The following is a 14,646-nucleotide window of genomic DNA, read 5'->3' on the forward strand; positions in this document are numbered from 1 at the left end:
ACCGATGTAAATAAATGACTGAATCAATAAACGGATGGGAGACACCTCTCCATCACAGAAGAGTTCCAAATAACATAAGTACATACTCTCCCCTCCAGGAGGTGGTGTTGAATGCCCCCTGCCTGAGTGTGGACTGGCCTTAGCGATTTGCTTTTAAAGAATAAAGTCTGGGGCTTCCCTGGTGGCGCAGTGGTTGAGAATCCGCCTCCCAATGCAGGGAACATGGGTTCGAGCCCTGGTCTGGGAGGATCCCACATGCCGCGGAGCAACTGGGCCCGTGAGCCACAACTACTGAGCCTGCGTGTCTGGAGCTCGTGCTCCGCAACAAGAGAGGCCGCGATAGTGAGAGGCCCGTGCACCGCGATGAAGAGTGGCCCCCGCTTGCCACAACTAGAGAAAGCCCTCGCACAGAAACGAAGACCCAACACAGCCAAAAATAAATAAATTTTAAAAAAAAGAAAAGAAAAGAATAGAGTCTGGACGGGGTAAATAGCCTGGCAGACACCACCTTCACCGGGAGACCAGGATGCACACGGGCAATCATGAGTCCTATTGCCAGGACAGGACATTTCAGTTAACCTTGTCATTCCTTGCCAACCTCAGACCTGGAATCAGAAGGAACTTATTGGTTCCCCTCCTAGCACGGCAGGCAACCAACCCACTGTCTTAAAAATGGGATAAATAGGGCTTACGTGGTGGCGCAGTGGTTAAGAATCTGCCTGCCAATGCAGGGGACAAGGGTTTGAGCCCTGGTCTGGGAAGATCCCACGTGCTGCAGAGCAACTAAGCCCATGCGCTGCAACTACTGAGCCTGCGCTCTAGGGCCCGCGAGCCACAACTACTGAAGCCCACACGCCTAGAGCCCGTGCTCTGCAACAAGAGAAGCCACCGCAATGAGAAGCCCACGCACCGCAACGAAGAGTAGCCCCCGCTCTCTGCAACTAGAGAAAGCCCGCGCGCAGCAAACAACAACAAAAAAGGGATAAATAAAAGGCAAGATGCAAGCATTTCTCCTCCTCTCCTTCACACCCTTCTGCTGGGTCAGCACAGGGAAAGGGTCTCTTTATAAAATTATTCCGGTGAATATATGAAAACAAAATGATAAGGTATCGCCCTGTGGCAACCCCAGCGTCAGAAAAGAGAGACAGCGGGCCATTACGTGCCACCTACAGAATATCATTACCTGCTGGGTCTTCCCAACTCGATCCCACCGTAATGTGATGGATCCAGCCACCAATCTGCCAAAAAGGCAGAGCACATAGGAACATGTGTCCATCTGCCCCAGGGAAATCCAGACAGTGGGAAATCTACAGGTCTCACGGTCTGGGTTCTTCAAAGATGCCTAGAAATGAAAATGATAAGGGAGGGAGGGGAAGCTGTGGGTTGAAAGAGACTTAAAAAGACAAAATGTTCGCAAACAGAAAAATTATATCATCTAGGGATGCACGCTTGGCAATAATTCTAGGAAGAAACGCAAGCAGGTAATTACTGCAAGAAGTCAGGCGGGGAGTGGAGGGGCCAGGGTACTTCGGGAGAGAAGAGGGGCTGTGTCCGGGGGTGGGGGGAACCTTGAGGGTCTTCTGCGGGTCCAGGGTCTAGCGGCGAAGACAGTGGCTTGAGCGACAGCCCAGGCTGCTGCACCCGAGAGACTGGAAGGTTCCATCCCTGGGGAGCCCCCTCCTGCCACTGACCACTTGCCCTGTACTTTGGGGAACAGAGGCTTGATTTGTTGGATTGAATGACTGACTGATGGATTTTTTTTTTTTTTTTTTGCATTTCTAACTAGGTGGAACTTCTGCAGGGAGAATTTGAAAATAAAATGTATACCATTGATATGAACAGTGAGTTGGAGTTGACGGCCCTCATGATACCCCGGCCCAGCACATCACCAGTCCCACTAGTAAGCATGCTTTATCTGTTTGACAAGTGTTTCTGACACCTGGCATCCCTAGCAGCCTTGGCCTCACGTCCTGTGCCCACAATTCCCAGGCTCTGGAAATTCGCTGGCACCCTCCCGGAAGACACGCTCACCCAGGAAGCCCCTAGAAACTCCCCTTCTTCCTCACCAGGGTCCACATGCCTGGCCGTGGCTGTGCACCTGCCGGCCCAGCCTCCTCTCCCACTACCTCTGTGCCGGCTCTCCACCCTCCTTCGGAGCTGCCCCAGAACCTTTCCAAAAATGCCCTTTCCTCCCTCTCAGCTCAGCCAGCGCTGGCTTCCCTCCTGGAGGGGATGCCTGAAAAACAGTGGGCGTTCCTGGCCCTGAAACCCACGTGTCCAAGCCTGGACTCTTGGGTGCAAACAATCAAGCTGAAAACAGAGGGGTGGACCAGTGTAAGGATTCAAGGGGATGTCTAGCCAGCTGGGACCAGGGCCCGCGAGGGGGCGCCAGGCTGGCTCTTGCCTTGTGCTCTCTCATCACCCCCCCTTCCCGCCCCCCCCCCCCCCCGCAGGACGGGCCCCTCCGCGCACCAGGGACAGTTCTGGGTCTTGCAGGGCTGCAACCCCAGGCTGTCTGCACAACGGGACTCAGAGCCACAGTTAGGGTGACACGGGGTGGTGGTGGGGGCGCATTTGGGGATGGAGCCGGCAGCTGCGTTTGCAGAGCAAGCTGAGTCTTCAGTTTGAAGGGGGACCGGGGTCACCTGTGGGTGCGCCCCCAGCTGCTCCCCGCCGCGCCTGCTGGCGCCGTACAGAGCGTGCGTCTCCCATCCCGCCCCCAGGTAATGGTGAGCAACCCCCATTCCCTGGGGCTGCAGGCTGTCATCTACGAGGACGGCTACACCTACGATGGGAACACCAAACACAGACTGGTGAGGTCGCCCCTCCCCCTCCCCCCCCAAACCCGGATCAACAGGAGAGGGGCTCGGCCTTGACCCACTGGACCAGCCAGGTCCAGCCGCCTCAGGGTGTCCCTCGCCGGACCTCCTTCCTGCTTCCCTTCCTTACACGCACGCAGATAAGGTGCTGCGGAATTTTGAGGGGACACAGCCCCTGCCCCTCCCCGACCCCAGGCAGGCCGCAGTCCCCCAGAGAGTGAGGGCATCAGGTGTCACACAGAAGGGGCAAGGAGGATGGGGCGGGGAGCCTGACCCACCCGGGGAGGGCGTGAGACCTGAGTTAGCTGGGTAAACCCTGGAATCAGGAGGCAAGCCAGGGCCACCGGGAGGGTCTTGGCCAAATATGGGTCTGGGGGATCCATAGGGCAGAGCCAGGCCTCGCAGTCACAGCAGGGAGTTGGGACTTGACCCCAGACCACAACAAACTCTTTGGATCAGACCATGTCACATCACAGCTAAGTAGGAGGGGAAACTAAGTCACGCCCCACTGTGGGTCCCCGGGACAAAGGCAGGCAGCTTGGAGCAGGTGGGTCATTCCCATGAGCTTCCAGAAGCCTTTCATGGGCTTAGACCCAGAGGCAGGCTGGGTGGCTCCCGGGTTCCTCCTCCCAACACCCCCATCCTGCCCTCCGTCTCTGCTGAGCCCTAATTGCGGGACCACCCGGGGCTGCCCCACTGCTGCAGTTGCATTTTCTCTCTTGCTTCCGCAGAACATTTCACTGAGGCAGCAGCAACACTGGGGCAGGGCTGACCCCAACTTCACCTCCAGGTACGTCATCACCGGATGGTAGCGGTGGGTGGCCCCAGGGTGGCCCCTTAGCAGGAGCCAAGGAATCAGGGCCGAGACCCAGACTCCCCCACTCCAAGGACAGTAAGGCAAGAACGATTAAACTCTTACAGGGAGACAAATACCATATGATATCACTTATTAGTGGAATCTAAACTGTGACACAAATGGACTTATTTACGAAATAGAAACAGACTCAGATATGGAGAACAGACTTGTGGTTGCAAAGGGGAAGGGGGAGGTGGGGGAGGGATGTGCTGGGAGTTTGGGGTTAGCAGATGCAAACAAACTATTATATATAGGATGGGTAAACAACAAGGCCCTACTGTATAGCACAGGGAACTATATTCAATATCCTGTGACAAACCATAATGGAAAAGGATCTGAAAAAGAATATATATACAGGGCTTCCCTGGTGGCGCAGTGGTTAAGAATCTGCCTGCCAATGCAGGGCACACGGGTTCAAGCCCTGGTCTGGGAAGATCCCACATGCCTCGGAGCAGCTAAGCCCGTGCGCCACAACTACTGAGCCCTCGCTCTAGAGCCTGCGAGCCACAACTACTGAAGTCCGCGCGCCTAGAGCCTGTGCTCCGCAACACGAGAAGCCACCGTAGTGAGAAGCCGGCTCGCGGCAACTAGAGGAAGCCCGCGTGCGGCAACGAAGACCCAACACAGCCAAAGATAAATCAATAAAATAAACTTTTAAAAAACAATATATATATAAATGTATAACTGAATCACTTTGCTGTACAGCAGAAATTAACACAACTTTGTAAATTAACTATACTTCAATAAAATAAATGTTTTTAAAAACTCTTTACAAATGGTAGTTTCTCAAAAAACTATATATATATGTAAAAGAAACACCGTGTAAACAACCTCTGAATCAAAGAATTCAGCTCAAATATATTCAGAGAAAAAATGTATAGCTCAAGCACTTTTTTTTTTTTTTTAAGCACTTTTATTATGAGGAAAAAAAAATGGACCTAGTGATAAATAAACTAAATATTTAACATAAGGACCTAGGGGGACAACAAAAAGAAATTATGGGAAGGGAATGAAACATGATACAATATGGAATGTATTAAATAGAGAACAAAAAGACAGCATAGAGTCAAGACGTAAGATAAAGCTGGTTCTCCAGAAGACACCACAATCCTGATGGAGAAAAGACAGAATTAAAATGAACAATAGGAATGAAAAATGAAAATAAAAGTATGGATACTGAACCTGTTCAAAGAACAATGAGAAAACATTATATGCAGCTAGGTGATAATAAAACTGGGGCTCAGATGCTCTTTTCAGTAAGTAATTATATATAGATTAACAAAACTGACTCAAGAAGAGGTAGAAACTAGAGGGAGGGTGGTGCCACCATGTGTGAGCAGATGTTCTTGGTCAATATTCTGGACCGACTGGATGAACAGATGAATGGATGAACGGATGGATGGATGGATGGATGGATGGATGGATGGGTGGATGGGTGGATGGGTGGATGGGTGGATGGGTGGATGGATGTGTGGATGGGTGGATGGATGGATGGATGGATGGATGGATGGATGGATGGATGGGTGGATGGGTGGATGGATGTGTAGATGGGTGGATGGATGGATGGATGGATGGGTGGATGGGTGGATGGGTGGATGGATAGATAAATGAATGGGTGGGTTGTCGATGCTTTTTACTGCAATAACACACACTCCCATTGCCTTGCAGCATAAAGAGACCCACAATATCAACCATCACTCTGGACATAGCCAACAAAGAAATTTCATGCTTGGACCTTAAGCCACTGGTATGACCAAAACTTTTGCTGTCCCATACTCTTTTTTGCGGTACGCGGGCCTCTCACTGCTGCGGCCTCTCCCGTTGCGGAGCACAGGCTCCAGACGCGCAGGCTCAGCGGCCATGGCTCACGGGCCCAGCCGCTCTGCGGCATGTGGGATCTTCCCGGACCGGGGCATGAACCCGTGTCCCCTGCATCGGCAGGTGGACTCTCAACCACTGCGCCACCAGGGAAGCCCCTGTCCCATACTCTCTGTCCTTAGTGTTAAGACTGATGACAGCAGGCCTTGGCTGGCTTGTCCCCTAGGGGCTGGCTAAGCTCACACTCAGGATCTGGAAATGGAGGTGATTCTGCCCTGGTTGCCAAGGTCACTGCCCCTTCCCCATTGTCTTCCCCCAGGGCTGTGCCTCAGGACTCACCAACTTCGGAGCAGGTGTACTAGCTGGGGGTTATCAGATGGCGGGACCTTAGTGGTGCCCCATAGATCAGGCAGGCTCTTAGGGTTTGACTCTGTGAGTCCCAGGCACCTGGACACCGCATTGCGACCCAGGCGCAGGGTTTATGGTCCCGGCTGCGTCAAGTGCGCCCCCTCGTGGGCTTTCATGGTGCCCTCGCTGACCGGGGTCAGCATCCTCATCCCCTCCTTGTCTCTCCACCCCACATCCCCCCGCCGCTGCAGACAGCCCTCATTTCAGTCGGTTGTGACCTGGAGAAGAAGATCGTCATTCAGAAGTGAGTATGTCGATATGGGGTGGGGAGGGGAGAAGTGGGGGGTGGCGAGGTGGGGAGTGGGGACTGGATGAGATGGTCACCATCGCTTCACAACTGCTAAAGTCGGGTGACACTACTCTGTCTGCTTTTACATATGTTTAACATTTCCATAACGAACAGCTCAATAATTAATCCTAACAGATTAAGTTAGAGTCTACAGTGGGTGGCCGCCTCCTCCACACCCACTTGGTGAAATTTACATGTTCTCCCTGCTCCCTCATCCTTTGCTAATTCCCTTTCTCCCTTTTAGTCCCTGAGTTCCTCATTTTGATTAAAATTGCTCAGAGAGGGCTTCCCTGGTGGTGCAGTGGTTAGGAATCCGCCTGCCAATGCAGGGGAAACGGGTTCGAGCGGGAAGATCCCACAGGCTGCGGAGCAGCTAAGCCCGTGCGCCACAACTACTGAGCCTGAGCTCTAGAGCTCGTGTGTCACAGCTACTGAAGCCCGCGCGCCTAGAGCCCATGCTCCACAACGAGAAGCCACCACAATGAGAAGCCCGCGCACCGCAACGAAGAGCAGCCCCTGCTCGCTGCAACTAGAGAAAGCCCATGCACAGCAACGAAGACCCAATGCAGCCAAAAATAAATAAATGAAATAAATAAATTTATAAAACTGCTCAGAGATTTGGGGTTTAATCGCCTGCTGAAAATTTGAGGAACTTTGCTTCCAGGATCCACAGTTACTGCAGAGAACGCAGCCATGAGAAATGAAGAAAAAGAAAGGAAGAACCCCTGAAGACTGGCCAAACCACCACACGTTCTCCCCTTCGGGCGGTGGTATGCCAGCAAATGGGCGACAGCCAGTTCTGGGGGAGCCCGGATTTGTAGCATTTGCCAATTCCCGTGGTGTAAATGCTCCCATGGAGCCTATAGATCACTACCAAAGTGAGTCTCTACTGGCTCATGAAACTCCTGAGGGTATAACAGCCGGCTCTCGGAGCTAGTAAGAGCCAGCCTCAGCGCTCCACTGCATGGGGCAATAATAAAGTCAAGTGATGGTTTTACCAGATTTTCCCCCCAAAAGGGAAACGCTTTATTGAGTCAATAAATGATGTTATCAGTATTTAGAACATATGTGCAGGAAAGTCTTTAAAACAATATTTTCAAAGCTGCTGCCATAAAGAGAGTGGGAAAGGTATTTGCCATCCATGTAACTAAAAAAGGACTTGTATCCAGAATTTATAAAGAATTCCTACGAATCAGAAAAAAAAAAAAAAGACAAACGTATAGAAAAAAATGGGCAAAAGGCTTGAGCAGGCACTCCCAAAAAAGGAGGGAAAAAGGCTGATAAACACAAAAAGTTGTTGAAAAAGTAGTCAATTTCATAGGAAAATGAAAATGAAAGCTACGTTAGAGACCGATATTCAGCACAAGCGTGGCAGAATTGACAAAGCCTGGAAAGTAGTACTATAAGGATGGGAAGCCCCTGGCAGCCTCAGGAACCCCCAGACATTGCTGGTGGGCGTGTACATTTTTCGGCTGCTTTGGAAAGCACTTCTTTCCACTTCTTTCCAGAATGTTCTCAGCAGCATTATTCTGAACAGCTCCAAGCTGGAAGCAGGCCAACTGACATGTCCATCGACAGAAGGATGGGTAAACCAAGGGCAGGGTTTTGATACAACAGAATGTCACAGCAGTGAAAACGAACGGGGCAGAATTGTCTGGATGGATCGTACAAACGTGGGCGTGGAATCAAAAGGATACACAGCAAAATCAGGGGAATTCCCTGGCAGTCCAGTGGTTAGGACTCTGCACTTCCACTGCAAGGGGCACAGGTTCCATCCCTGGTTGGGGAACTAAGATCCCACAGGCTGGGTGGCACAGAAAAAAAAAAAAAAATCCAAAATCAGGCAAAAATAAACTACAGTCAGCCCTTGTATCTGCAGGTTCCGCATCCGCGGATTCAACCAGCCAAGGGTGGATGGTGTTTAAGTTCATGGTCGGTTGAATCTGTGGCCGTGGAACCCGAGGATACAGAGGCCCCCACTATGGGACCTGAGCATCCTCGGATTGTGTTAGCTACAGCAGATCCTGGCCAACCCCCTGCAGATACCAAGGCAGGACTGCATGTTGCTTAAGGATACATGCACAGATGGTAACAGTACAAAGGAAAACAGGGAAAGGATTGTCTCAAAAGTCAGGACACCCAGCTCCCACATCTCCATGTGTAACATCATTCTCCAATAAAAGGAACTAGGGCTCCTTGGCGAAATGGCTGATTCTAGGCCAGGCAGGGAAGATTCAAGATGAGCCTGGAGGGGCTTCCCTGGTGGTGCAGTGGTTGAGAGTCTGCCTGCCGATGCAGGGGACACAGGTTCGTGCCCCGGTCCGGGAGGATCCCACATGCCGCGGAGCGGCTGGGCCCGTGAGCCATGGCCGCTGAGCCTGCGCGTTCGGAGCCTGTGCTCCGCGACGGGAGAGGCCACAGCAGTGAGGGCCCGCGTACCGAAAAAAAAAAAAAAGATGAGCCTGGAGCATCTTGGAGAACCAGAAGGTAAGAAAGGGCTCAAAATCCAACCAATGGGGAGATAACATATGTCAAAGGGAACAATTCACAATTCTTTGGTCCCGCATGGGTTCAGGCAGCTTCTCACCATCTTTTGTCGCTCGCAGTGAAATCTCAGCCTGTTACAATGGCATCCTCGACCCCGTGGCCCTTCAGGACAACTATAGCTACGTCATTGAGAGGTAAGCCCCCCCCACCGACCGCCAACACACACACATGAGCCAAAGGCGAATCAAGAATCACTATTTAAAGTTTTATTTATGTATTTGGCCGCACCGCGCCAGCGTGCGGAATCTTAGTTCCCCCACCACGGATTGAAACCCCCTGCAGTGGAAGCTCAGAGTCTTAACCACTGGACCTCCAGGGAAGTCCCAAGAATCATTTTTAAACCGTAATGGAAAAGAAAACAAATTTTTTTTGAAGAAAGGAAAAAAAGAATCGTTTTAAAATGGATACCCTGCCAATTGATATCCAGCCCACAGGGAATCCGAGGGAGCAAGCAGACAGGTGGGGAAGGTGGCTGGGCCTTCGGGGAATCAGTGTGATGTGGCAGGGCCCCTGGCCCAGGTCTGCACAGGCTCTGCCACCTGCTGGGCCAGCTTTCAGACCCCTCCCCAGCCTGCCACCAGCTCCTGGAGCCCGGTGCCCTGTTCATCCCAGCTAGCGGAGTTGGCCAGACACTGTCCAGCCAAGGCAGGAGGGGGTGGCCGGCCAAAGTGACCCCCTCTACAGGGCGGCACAGAGAGCCCCTCCCACACTGGTGCACACCACCAGCCCCCTGGCATGGGAAGACACTCGTGGGTCTTATACGACGTGACCCTCCCCCGTCCAACACAAGCCAAGAGTCCGTCCCCCATCCAGACCCACGGCCGAGACGGAAACTGGCCCTGCTGGACTTGCCAACCAGTGAGGCTGCAGCCAGAGAGCCTGGGGGCATGAGAGTGTGTGAGTCAGGGTCTCCAGAGAGGGAGAAGCTACAGGATGTATGTGTGAGACAGAGAGACACAGAGGCACAGAGGGACAGAGACAGAGTGACAGAGACAGAGATTTATTTTAAGGACTTGGTTCCCGGACTGTAGAGGTCTGGTGAGTCCACAGTCTGACAGGGGAGGCTAGGGGCTGGCAGCCCAGGGAAGAGTTGCAGTTCTAGTTTAAGGCCATCTGCAGGCCGGCTTCTTTCTTGCTGGGGGAGGCCCATGTTTGTTCCACTCGGGCCTCCAGCTGCACCCACATTAGGGAGAGCACTGCTTTACTGATTTCAATATTGACCTCTGCCCCAAAGAAGAGCCTCACAGAAACACCCAGAATCACATCTGACCACAGTCGAGGTGCTGTGGCCCAGCTAAGTGGACCCAGAATGTCAACCACCGCAGGCGTCCCAAGGTCATTTCGACCAGGACTCTGAAGCCCCCGCTCAGACACGCCTCCATGACCGTGACCCCATGTGCAGGGAAGAAGCGGGGCTGTGGGCGGGTGGACATTAGGGCGCCAGGCGGGAGCTCGCCCGTGTCTACGTCCTGCTCTCCCACAGGGAAGCCTACGACCCCAGCTTCCGGGGTCAGAAGGCCACGGAGGACCTGGAGGTGCCTTACCACTACGAGAAGCTGGGCTGCCCCATCCTCGTCTACTACGACACCCCATGGAAGCCGGTGGTGGAACTGTGAGGACCCACCCCCCAGTCCCCCACCCCGCCAGCCCCCCGCCGCCCTCACCATCATCACAGGCCCCCAGAGCCCCCTCCACCCCTTTGCTCTGGCCGCATCCTCTCCCTGCCTTTTCCCTCCGTAGCTCTCAGCTCACACATCCCCTCCCCTTCCCCGTCTTAGCTCGGCGGCCTTAACAAAACACCACAGACTGGGGGCCTTAAACAGCAGACACTGACTTTCTCACAGTCCTAGAGGCCGGAAGTCCAAGTTCAAGGTGTGGGCAGGCTCTTCCCCCAGGCCTCTCTCCTTGGCCGCAGAGGCTGCCACTTCCCATGGCATCAGGGCCCACCCTTATGACCTCACTCAACTTCGATTGCCTCGTTAAAGGCCCCACCACCAAATCCAGTCGCACGGGGGGTTAGGGCTTCACATAGGAATTTGGGGGACACATTTCAGGCCATGCCACTCGCTCTGCCCCCTTCCATGGATTCTGTCTTCCTTCATTCCGTCCCCACCCCCACCCCACCCCCCACGGACCACTGCACTAAATAGTTGTTGACGGACTGAACGGTGGTCGAAACCACTCACACGTGGCAACACTTAGGTTCATTAGAACGTCACGTGTTAGCTCCTCGTGGCCTCAGTCTCACACCCAGGTGAGACTGTGGGCCGGGCACGCCCCTAACTCAGAGCTGCCACGTGGTGGGGTGCCTGCCAGCCTGGGGTGAGGAAGAAGGGAAGGGTCCCATCAGAGGAGGGGTGTAAGCCCCAACCTGGCAGGAAAGAAACATGCATCCAAAAATAAGTTTTGTTTTTCTTTTTTTTGGCCCCCGCGTCTTGCGGGTACCTTAGTTCCCCGTCCAGGGATGGAAGCCGGCTACGCGGCAGTGGAATCCCGGACCCCTAACCACTGGACCACCAGGGAATTTCCCCCCAAATAAGGATTTAGAAAAAGCTTAATTCACCGCCCTAAATGTATACCTCTGGAATGTTTACAGGTGTCAAAAAATAAGCAACCCCCAGTCCCCGACCCCGACCCCGTCAGCGTCCTGTCACCACCTGCCACAGCATATCCGCGTTGACTGTCCCAGAAGTGTCAGCCTGGTGGGGGGTGGGGGTGGCTCTGACCTGCTCTGCCACCTCCCACCACCCCCAGATGGTCTCACAACAAACACATCAGGGCCCCCAGCCTCCCCCACCCCTGACGGCCCCCCAGCAGCCTCACCTGTGCATGGTGTGTCCCAGGTGGAGGGCAGGAAAGTTCCAGGAGGTGGTCGAGGCCGAGTACGTCCTGCTGGAGGTGAACGGGCTGTTCACGTACACGTACTCCCTGACGGCCGACATGGCCCTCTGCGGTTCCCAGCCGCAGAACTGGACCACCATCGCCAAGACGGCCGGCGACAAAGGGCCCTTCGCCTGGGACCGAGAGGTAGGGCCTGCGTTCTGATTATTCCCAAAACAGGTCGCAGAAGGCGACGACTGGTCAGGCCCACTGTGTGTTGGGGGCCGACTCGGTCTGTTCGGGCTGCTGTAAAGATCACCATAGAGCCTGCGGCTTGTAACAGCAGCATTGGTTTCTCACGGTTCTGGAGGCTGAGTCCAGTCAAGGCGCCAGCAGATTTGGTGCCTGGTTCCCGGGTGGTGCCTTCTGTGTCCTCACACGGCACAAGGGGCGAGGGAGCGCTCCTGGGTCCCTTTATAAGGGCGCCAATCTCCTTCAGGAGGGCTCCACCCCCAGGACCTAATCACCTCCCAAAGGCCCCGCCTCCTAATACATCACCTTCTGGGGTAGGTTTCGGCATATGAATGGGGGGGGGGGGGCGGTGCAGGGCAGACATTCAGTCCCTGGATGGGGCGTCAGGGGATGGAAATGTAAGACGCACAAACTCTTTAGGAATCTCTCCCAAGGGAATCGGAGACGATCGGAGGTGTAGGGACGAAGGTGCTCTTGGAGCACACTGCTGATGATGGGCAAAATTCTGGAACCATCCAAATGCCCATTATTTAAGGGGCTGATTACACTTACGGTCCGTTCTGCTCAACGAGCGTTTCTATCACGAACGTTGGTTGGTACACGACTGACAAATAAGGTTATGGTGTCAGTGAAAGGAAGACATCGCATTGTTCCTCTGGGGGTGGGGGGGCTTCTGGCGCATATTAATTAGTTTCCATCCACCCTCGGCCTCTCAACGCCAAGGGCAAGAACACGGCGCAATGCGGCCACGTCACCAGCAGGGGCGCGCGCGCTCTTCGCGCCCGAAGCCGGTTCCAGCGAGAACTCCTGGCTCCTTAATTTTGTGTTTGCTTTCTTAAAAGCCCGCAGCCTCACCCGTTCCTTACACCCCATTCCATAGAGTGAGTTTGGTCATGTATTTTGGTTGGTGACGTTCGTTTTATTTATTTTTTAACCGAGGTGAAATTCACATAACCGATAATGAACGATTTTAAAGCATGTAGCTCCTACAACTCGGGTATGCGTTTTGTGCATTCGCAAGGTTACCCAAACACCACCTCCCTGACCGTTTCTTTAAAAAGAACAAGTCAAAAAAAAAAAAAAAAAAAGAAAAAGAAAAAAGAACAAGCCACACACGGAGCTTTGCTTATTTATTATTTTCTGACTGTGCCGGTGTTTGTATTTGCATTCTTTTTATTAGCCCTCTCGTTCAAAGTGGCATGCATAAATTGAAGAGATTGTCCCATTACTTTTTTTTTTCCCATCAGCCCTGGTGGCCGATTTTGTAGAACCCTGAGGGTTTTTCTATCAAGACAGAGCCACAATGCCTGCATGTCCAGCACAGTCATTGGATAGGCTGTTAAAAAGCCCCTGAACCGCTAAAACTGAACCACTGAACCACTAAAAACCATGAGGTGGAGCTAGCTGTGGCAAATAAATGGTCGTTAGGCAAAGCAGCTGTCTCCTTTTTTATTTCACATAGTTTTTATGCAGCCCAGATTTTTTTCTTTTACTCCCAAAGGATTTTTAAAAAAATTTTTAATTGTGGTCAAATATGCATAACATAAAATTGACCATCTTAACCATTTTTAAGCACACATCTCAGTGGTATTAAGTACATTCACACTGTTGGGCAACCATCCCCACCATCATCTCCAGCACTTTCTCATCTTCCCAAACTGAAACTCTGTCCCCATGAAACACTCACTCCCCATCCCCTCCCCCAGCCCCTGGCCCCCACCATCTACTTCCTGTCTCTGTGGATCTCTCTAGGGACCTCCTGTGAGTGGGATCACACAGTATTTGTCCTGCATCTGGCTTCTCTCACTGAGCATCCTGTCCTCAAGGTTCATCCACATTGTAGCAGGTGTCAGGATATCCTTCCTTTTTAAGGCTGGGTAACATTCCATTAGTGGGTACGGACCACACTTTTTATCCATGATCTGTCAGTGGACACCTGGCTTGCTTCCACCTTTTGGCTGTTATGAATGGTGCTGCTACGAACGCGGGTGTGCAAATATCTCTTCGAGACCCTGCTTTAGTTTTCTGGTGTCTCTTCTTATAAGGGAATTAATCCCATTATAGGGGCCCAACCCTCAGGACCTCACCAAAACCTTATCACTTCCCAATGCCCCACCTCCAAATCCCATCCCACTGGGGGATGGGGCTGCAACATACGAATGGGGGTTGGGGACTCGAACATTCAGTGTGAGGCAGGGGCGCGAAAAGCAGGACCTGGTGACGGACTGGATGTCGGAGGAAGAGGAGGCAAGCGTCAAGCACGGCCCACCAGTTTCCAGCCTGAGCACCTGGGCAGATAGATACTGGCTCAGGGGTGAAGCTAGCGGTGGAGGGAAACACACACGGCTTCCTTCTGTACCTGCTGAATTCAAGGTGCCACCGAGGAGGAGGGAGCCCAGTGGCCAGTAAAACATAGGGAGACAAGTCAGGGCTGGCGCTGGTTTGGAAGTCTTCTGTGTGTTGCGTGGTAACTTAAGGATGTGTCTGCCAAAGAGGCCAAGAGGAGGGGCCAGGGTAGCGGGACAACTGTGCTGGGAGGACGTGAAGAGGCAGGGGCTCCGTGGGGGACTGCAGGGCTCCAGGCACCTGGGGAACCATCAACAACCGAGAGGAAGTATTGTTGCTGTTGTTGCATCCGAGGAGGGTGCATCCGAGGTGGCCTGGCACAGCTGAAGTCAGGTGTTTGCCCTCCATCCATTCCCATGGCCCCGGCAGCAGGGCCTGGGGACAAACGATGCCCATCCACACCATGGACACGTTTGCTTTTTTTTTTTTTTTTTTTTGATTCTGACGTTTGAACTTTCTCAATAGTAGTACACAGGACAGCTCTTCCCATT

General features: G+C 53.0%; 1 protein-coding gene across 1 annotated transcript in view; it reads left to right on the forward strand.

Moving 5' to 3' along the window:
• Positions 1-14,646, forward strand: part of CATSPERD (cation channel sperm associated auxiliary subunit delta) — a 44,451-nt gene that overhangs the window by 24,801 nt on the left and 5,004 nt on the right. The window contains exons 13-20 of the mRNA XM_032625463.1: positions 1,787-1,900; positions 2,724-2,813; positions 3,551-3,609; positions 5,344-5,422; positions 6,093-6,145; positions 8,797-8,871; positions 10,221-10,349; positions 11,581-11,764. Coding sequence (XP_032481354.1) covers positions 1,787-1,900; positions 2,724-2,813; positions 3,551-3,609; positions 5,344-5,422; positions 6,093-6,145; positions 8,797-8,871; positions 10,221-10,349; positions 11,581-11,764 — 783 coding nt within the window. The remainder of the gene's footprint in view (positions 1-1,786; positions 1,901-2,723; positions 2,814-3,550; positions 3,610-5,343; positions 5,423-6,092; positions 6,146-8,796; positions 8,872-10,220; positions 10,350-11,580; positions 11,765-14,646) is intronic.

This window comes from Phocoena sinus, chromosome 3, assembly GCF_008692025.1.
Source record: "Phocoena sinus isolate mPhoSin1 chromosome 3, mPhoSin1.pri, whole genome shotgun sequence".
Classification (NCBI taxonomy): domain Eukaryota; kingdom Metazoa; phylum Chordata; class Mammalia; order Artiodactyla; family Phocoenidae; genus Phocoena; species Phocoena sinus.